Genomic DNA, 8,192 nt, shown 5'->3' with positions numbered 1-8,192 from the left:
TTAATTTTAGTTTTTGGCTTCACCTTACAACTGACAGCTGACCATCTGCATTTTCTCCATAATCTTTTGTTCCCTAAAACCTAAGGTTGCCATCTTTGCATCCTTCTATTTCTTGACAAATAAACCACTTCCCCCTGAATAATGAAAATACACCCCTTGCCTCAGAGTAGCCATATACCTATTAGCAAACCACACCCAGAAGCACTAGTTTTTAAATGCCATTTACCATCACCTTGGCATACAACCCAGTTCTCCCAGTTTTCCTCAGATCCTCGCCTCCTTATATTATCCAGAGTACTTTTGTTTTCTCACACTTTGTCTTACTTGTCAGCTTTTTCCTACACCCCTGCAACACATCTTAACTGGCTAAGGCTGTACTGTAATAACTATGGAGGAAAGAGTTTAATTATGATGGGGGTCTAAGGGACATTAAGTCCCCAGAAGCTCTGGGGTTTTGAATGTTCTGAAGTGTATTTTACAGCTTTTGTTCCACAAGCTTTGGTCCATGATGGCTCAGACAAAGAAAAATAATGACTAAGTAAAGAAACTGATTATTTTTGTCCTTCAAGGAAGAAAAAGGTTATGTTCAAGGCTGATGACATAGTCGTTACCACAAAACTGAGTAGTAGTTAACCACAAACTGAAATGCTTGTGAAATCTAGGATGACAGCCCCCCCCCCCCAAAAAAAAATAAAAGATAGTGATTTTCAATATACCTGTCCAGTGTTAAGCTGGGATGAGGATGAAAGGACAAATGAGCATAGTCATTTATTTCACGTTGCTCCTGTCATACACCTACAAAGCATGCCTTCTTGGCCGCTACCTGTAAAACAAGACACCTTCTGTATACCCCTTTGAAGTCAAACTAAGATGAAAGAGAAAGAACAAATAGAGCACAACAACATATCTCAACCTATTGCTGTTAGCTGTGTATATGAAGCATGCCTCCTTTCCCCTACCCTCAGGACATAGCCATCTGTATTTTCACCTGGTTTTAATTGTGATGAAAGCTGTAGTGACATTCAGTGCATAACTATGAGGTGTGATTTTTGAGGAACGTTAAGTAATGACCACACTGTCCCCAGCTAACACAAAGCTACAGTGACCTTCTGTGTATGCCTCTGAAGTTTGACTGTGCGAAAAAAATTGAAGAAATAATGATCATTGTATCTCCAGCCCCAAACACAAACTAAAGCAATTTACGTGCCCACCTCTGAGTGGTTTCAGTTTTAGACTAGGTGAGGCCCATGGCTGAGGACCCTACTAAGCACCTTATACAGCCAGGAATGATGGCCCTCAGAATCTCTGATGTTCTAGGTGTTCTGTGATGCATTTTATGCCTTATTTTTCCACTACTCAGGAGATTTTTGTATGCACCCACTAATATTATGTTTACAAACATACACTGGCACTGCTCCTGACAAACTAAATATATCGCTACATAAACACACACACAGCATGCCTTCTATGCAGATTAAAAGATCAGTTCATCTATGTCATGTCTTTGGTGTGATCAAGAAAACAAGAGCAATTGAATAAAACCCACACAGAGACACAGCCAAGAATTCAGACGGAGACACAAGATGGCCACACTACTAACTGTGTCACTGAAACAATGATGTGTTCTCCCCACACATCTTGCCTAGACCACCAAAAATAGCCACTTATTGTGTACAGTACTGATGTTTGACAGTAATCCAAAGTGGAAGAAATTATGCTCTTGTATGCACTTATATATACTTTAAACCCACCACTGACATGCACGTACGTGCACACTCACACACACACAAGCATAAGTCACAGCAATGATTATTTTTACACTACATTCAAATCCATCCTCCTTTCCCATTTTTTGCCCATGGGGTCAGGATGTCACATCAACAGTCACAATCATTTAGAGCCAGTGTTCACAATGCTGGATGGCTAGCCCTGCTGCAGATGTTCTTCCATACCACACATGTGCACACCACTTACACCTGGGGCCAGTTTAGTGTCCAATCCACCTAGTGTATAACTTTGGAATGTAAGATGAAAATGGAGCACCCAAAGAAAGTCCCTGACAATCATTCACAATGTCTTTCAAGTATTCACCATAATTGGGATTTAAAATTTGCTGACAGGTGGTAAGCAGTTAGTGTTGTTGTGAAGAGAAAATGGGATAGCAAATGAAATAGCCTTTAAAATGTTTTAAAGATTTACAATAGAAAAAGAGGACTGTATAAAAAGAGCAGTGAATTGTAAGCTACTTTGCTGTAGACAATAAATATAAAACCTTTGATTAGAAAGAGAAAAAATTATTGTGCCGAAACCCGGGATCGAACCAGGGACCTTTAGATCTTCAGTCTAACGCTCTCCCAACTGAGCTATTTCGGCTCACTGATATTTGCTCTCTCATTTGTTTACAAATAGCTAATAATTACTACAGTATTCTCATTTCCCCTAATTTTTCTGTTGATTATAAAATTATATTCAGTACTTGCTTATATTCACTATTACAAAATACTCATCCCCAAAAATTGAATGACTTTCTCTGAGATTCTCAAGCAGATGTTTTTTGCCCTTTGTATTTTTTTTTTTTTTTTTGGTCGTGCTTTTTACATTATATCAACTAACCATATCTACTCGGTGGAAAACATCTATTCTCTGCTTTGGAAATATGCAATTTGTGGTTTGCACTTCGCACGTATACTCTTAACGACCATACAATGTTAATAGTACTAATATTTTGAAAATGTCCCCTGATTAAATTTGGATTTGTATTAAAACAAAACGTACCCAAAATGGTAAAAACTAGTAACAATAGAGAATAAAACGGGCAAGAAATCCACTTCTCAATTTATTCAAAGTGTTCTTAAAAAACTAAGCGGCATTTGTTTATGGTGAAGGCGCTTATTTTTTTAAGAGCACTTTGAATAAATTGAGAAGTGGATTTCTTGTCCGTTTTATTCTTTATTTTTACAATTTTGGATTTGTTCCTGATTCGTTGAGAGCTATCCTTATGACCTTATGCTCTGTTCTGTTTAAAAATTACATACGTGCATTTTTTGTATCTTCGCTCTGAAAGCCAAGGTCGAGGCTGAAAAGAGTCAGTAACGGCACTTAATTCAATACATATCTAAAGAGGTGATAGGAATTACACTGTCGCAAACTTTGCTGAAAAGAAGCAAACTGAAAGCTTTCTTGTATAACGTCTCTGTGGCGCAATCGGTTAGCGCGTTCGGCTGTTAACCGAAAGGTTGGTGGTTCGAGCCCACCCAGGGACGCATATTTTGCTCAACCGAGTAACTGTATTTCGCTGTCAACTTTTGCTTTTTATGCCCATGACAAAATAAAGGAATAGAGTGGAAGTAGTACTGCGGGTAAACCTCTTAATCTGCAGTCGCTATCCCACATGAAACTAGAAAGCAATTATCTATTTTTTGTTTGCCAGTTCGTTTTTTCAACATTTTTTAATCTTGTTTACACGGAACTAAGATTTTCCATTAATGTTTTCTTCCGGACACTGTTTAAGGAAACTCTCAAATTGTTCGACCAGTGCTGCTATCTGTCAGAGAAGTTAGAACCCCGGTTAAGATGGCAGCCCACCTGGGTGAGTGGGGGGCTTTTAACGTTTGCTTTATTTTTCTTAAATGATATAAGTTGAGCTAGTATGCTGAATCAGCAATTTATGTGTTTCGTCTTCCTCTATAGCTGTTTTGTTGCTACCTTTGAAATCAGTGGGATAAAAGACCTTCATTAAGCTGACCTTTTCATCCTTGAGAACTGATAGTTCTAATGCAGTATTTATGTTTGTGTGTGTATTATGTTTACAAATATTAAATCGGTCTGCAAAGTTATGCGCGGTAATTCGTCAGTTTTTTTATTTATTTATCAGTTTTGAGGTTTATCTTGGTGGCTGAGTGTATGCATAAACTTTCATCTTGTATGAATGTAAAATGAGGAATACTTTTAAGTCTGTCTCTTAAGTTAGTGTAGTGATACGAATTAAGAATACATTGAAAGCGGTAGCTGGTGCACATTACATGTAAGGTGTAGTTTTTACATTTTGCACTTGAGCCGTACATAGGAGATTATTCAGCCTTTTCTCCAAGAGGGAAAAGTATTTTACAAATCCATAAAGAACCTGACGTGTACCCCGAAGTTCAGGTCCACCTTGCTTTCTGGTTGCATAAGGGGGATAAGCTGACCGTGTTTCACATGGTTATCCGTGGGAGAAAACTAGGTCTTAAAGAATGATTGCCTTAAAACAAATTTTAAAGGATTTCTACTTAATAGGTCTTGTTACTTTTTTAAGAGCTTTGTACGCAGCAGTTTTGACTGCTGATGTCATTTGTCAGTAGGTTTGCGTCCTCAGCATTTTGGACCAGCCCCCTGTGTGGTGATATGATCTGTAAGTCTCATACACGTCTACTCTTCTGTGTGATCGATACTTTATGTCCAGATTTTTGCAGAATGTCTATATTATGCCTCCTGTTTTGGTCTACTCATAATGTTTGTTGCTTTCTCGCAAATAATCGAGGATGCAAGTCATTAAATGATACACTCTTGAGTTTCATATTTTGTATCCTTTGGAAAACGCATAGTAACGCAGCACCAGTTATTATAGCAACCAAAGTTGCTAATATTTTAAATCTATCCCTGTTTTGGGGCCTTTGTCCCCAGTTATTTTAGGCTTTGTTGTGATTTCTTGCGCTGAGAGCTATGCAATTTTCCAGTATTTGTTTGTTGTTAGGTTGGTAATATAGCAATAACCCACGCCTGGGTGTGGGTAATGCTGGATTTACCCACGGTTGGTGTGGTTTGGTCATGAGGGCGAAGCCCGAGTGGTCAAACAAATCCAAACGTGGGTAAATCCAGCATTACCCACACCCAGGCTTGGGTTATTGCTATTATACAATGACATTATTTAAGAAAAAAAATAATTAATTTTCTTAAATAATGGCACTGTATAATGCCTCCTTGATGCCCTTCCGCCGCTGTCCGGTATTCTGCAGCAGTTCTGATGTACTGCACAAGCGTATGCCTAAGCAGTACATCAGAGCTGTGGGCAAAAGCAGTGGAGAAAGCAAGATCTCCGTTGCTTTTTACAAACTGTTTCGCTATGTTAAATGGGTTTAACATAGCAAGACAGCTTTAAAAAAAGCAACAGAGAATCTATGTTGCTTTTTTTAAAGCTGTCTCTGTATGTTAAAACCCCTTTAACATAGCAACACAGTTTTGAAAAATGCAACGGAGAAAGCAAGATCTCCGTTGCTTTTTTAAAGCTGTCTCGCTATGTTAAACTCGTTTAACATAGCGAGACAGTGTGAAGCAATGGAGATCTTGCGTTCTCCATTGCTGTAAAGAAAGAGTTATAGTAATGGAAAAAGTCCGGGCGACCGGACCGTTTTCCATTACTATAACTCTGATTTACAATGTGCACGCTGACCAATCAGCACGCACATTTTTGAATATTAATGGGGAGTCGTCGTATAATAAGGCATTGGCTTTGTATTAGCACATTACCCCACTGTGATTTTTGCGCAGGAATGGGCGTGGCCTATATGACTGACAGCCGGATAGGGCTGAGTGACAAGCCATGCAGATTATACAGTGACATAGTGAATTTCTATTGTGAATATTCACTTTCTGACCGTTTTTAACATAGGTTTCATGGTTTTTATATTATCTTTAATTAGAATTACTACAGCTAAAACAGGGATTAATTGAACTTGTCCTCGTTTTCTACATTTATAAGTGCACCGTTGATAAAGATGTTAAGATTTGCACTGGGTGTGACAAGGATGGAAGGATTAGGACTCTATATTAGAGGGTCAGCTCAGGTTGGACAGTTTGGAGACAGAGAGGCGAGATTGCATTGGTTTGGACATGTGCTGAGGAGGGATGATGGGTTTATTGGGAAAAGGATGGAGCTGCCAGGTAAGAGCAAAAGAGGAAGGCCTAAGATAAGGTTTATGGATGTGGTGAGAGAGGACATGCAGGCGGTTGGTGTGACTGAGCAATATGAAGAGGACAGGAAGAAATGGAAACAGATGATCCGCTGTGGCGACCCCTAATGGGATCAGCCAAAAGAGAAGAAGATAAGCACCGCATGTCCTGGGTGTCTGACTTGCTTTGTCACGTTGTACTTAACCACATACTGAGTTGCAGGGTAAGAAGCAAGTCAGAAGGGCAGTATCCATAAGTTCACATTTTGCAGTCCATACTTGTAACCCGTGCACTCCCACCTTTCTTTGGTATAATGTTGTGCAGTAATTGCTTTTGCAGGGGGGGCAAGCCCCCCTGCACCCCCAACCTTTCTTTAAACATTTTTTTTTCTGGATAAAAAGCAGCAAGCAATATTCTGGGGCAGTGGGACAATAAATAAATGCAATAAAAAAGACCTCCCAGAAAGATCACCACCCACACCCCACACCTTTACAGAATAGGAATTTTAAGTCTGTGTAATAGATTTTATACATCCAGCATTTTATGTGTTAGCCCCTCCCCTTTAAAGAATTGTAATTCTCAGTGTAATACTGTAATACTTTTGTATAAATGCAGCATATTCTGTGTTTGTTGTCATAGGTAAAAATCTGTTTGGATCGCTATGCCATTTGTAAGTACACGTTCTGCCAAATTATTTAGTCTAACATGTAATGTATCGAAGCTTTTGGTCAATGGAAATTAGCAGCTTGTATGACTTTCTAAATTTTTCTTAAACACAAGTCTATTGTACTGATTGTAGTCAGTAGTACCGTAGTCCTTTAGTAGAGCTTGTCTTTCTTTGCCCCAAAAGCATTATTCTCTTTTTCAGTTTAGTTTTTTATTCAGTTATTAATTTTTGACAAGCATAGGTACTTACAAGCTGTTATTAAACAAAGCAGTACTTTGTAATTGATTTACTGAATATATGCATGTGTTACTTTCTTTGTAATTAGTAAAACAATGTGTAATGCTACTAACGCATATATTTATTGTACTACCCATTTCTGTGATATCCTTTTCATTGCTCGCTGTGGAGCCTGGGTCCTGGGTGAAGAAGGCCTTACAGCCATTCCACCTCCCTGATTAACAGGTAGATAAATAAAAAATACTTTTGGATGGGGATGGAGTTCACTCTTTTTTTAATTTCACAAACTATTTTAGGTTTCTAATACCATGACGGGAATGGACCCCATTTCTAAGTCAAAGTACGATTAAAGTTTATGAAATTAGTATTGTTTCACTCTTTGATGTCAGCCAGTAGTGCTCTTTGCAGCAACCGCAATGTGCCCAGTAATGAGTGGCTCCTTCTGCAATTCGTACGGAGTTACATATATTGGTAGCATATCTAAATGCAGTTGTAGGCTCCTCTTTATAAGACCTATTGATCCTACTATTATTGGAACTGTCTGGGTATCTTTCTTCCACATTGCCCTCATTTCTGCAGCAAATCCTGATATTTTATGACTTAATGTCTCTCTGTACGCAGAACACTAGTCACTGGGTGTGGCGATTTCAGTGGTCTATGCTACTTTTGTCTTCTTTTTCCTGGAGCACTATATCTGGTTTTGTAGCATCTGTCTTTTAAACTGTTGGTAATGGATGATCCCATGTAATGTAGATTTCTTCATTTTCTATGATGCTTTGTGTCTTATGTTTCCATTGTTTTTCAGCCACTTCAATACCATAATGTTTGCACAATCTTCAGTGCAACCGTCTTGCCACTTTATTTATTGCATTTGTTAACTGGGAAAGTCTACTGGGCCTAGTGAGTCCATTTTCAGTAGAGGTCCAGGGAGAAAAGCTCCACGTTACATTAATAGTACATACAAGAAAAAGCACAAAATGGAGTCTCAGTGCATGGAAAAAAATATTAAACACAATGGTACAAGTTATTTACAAACATTACACATCAACATTGTATACAATTTGATCATTAAGGATGGAGTTAGTCAGGTAGGGTAGCAGTTTTGATTGTTACCTGTTGGAGTTTTGACATAAGCAGTTGAATTCAGCAAGTCAGAGAGAGCTCCTAAGTAGTGATGTTGTGGAGGGATATAGTAGTGGATCAGGTGTTAGGAGGTACTATTATGGCACAAGTACATTGCCAGAGAGAAGAGAGGTGTGATCTGAGAGACTTCTTAAAGACACCATGACTACTGATTGTTTTGATAGAAGATGGGAGGGCATTCCATAGTTTTGAGAGAGTAAAAGAGTACAGCATTTGA

At 38.6% G+C, this 8,192-nt stretch overlaps 1 protein-coding gene and 2 non-coding genes across 3 annotated transcripts in view; 2 read left to right on the top strand and 1 right to left on the bottom strand.

The window, feature by feature from the left end:
* Positions 1–2,300: 2,300 nt before the first annotated feature.
* TRNAF-GAA lies at positions 2,301–2,373 on the bottom strand. Its single transcript has one exon. It is a non-coding gene; the product is annotated as a tRNA-Phe (tRNA).
* An 816-nt stretch (positions 2,374–3,189) lies between these two features.
* TRNAN-GUU lies at positions 3,190–3,263 on the top strand. The gene has a single exon. It is a non-coding gene; the product is annotated as a tRNA-Asn (tRNA).
* A 225-nt stretch (positions 3,264–3,488) lies between these two features.
* Positions 3,489–8,192, top strand: part of NDUFS7 (NADH:ubiquinone oxidoreductase core subunit S7) — a 169,659-nt gene continuing 164,955 nt past the window's right edge. The window contains exon 1 of the mRNA XM_044054005.1: positions 3,489–3,589. Coding sequence (XP_043909940.1) covers positions 3,574–3,589 — 16 coding nt within the window. The 5' untranslated portion in view covers positions 3,489–3,573. The remainder of the gene's footprint in view (positions 3,590–8,192) is intronic.

The sequence above is a fragment of the Protopterus annectens genome, chromosome 13.part0 (genome assembly GCF_019279795.1).
Source record: "Protopterus annectens isolate FY-2018-M chromosome 13.part0, PAN1.0, whole genome shotgun sequence".
Lineage (NCBI taxonomy): Eukaryota > Metazoa > Chordata > Ceratodontiformes > Protopteridae > Protopterus > Protopterus annectens.
This window is presented reverse-complemented; position numbering and strand designations above follow the sequence as displayed.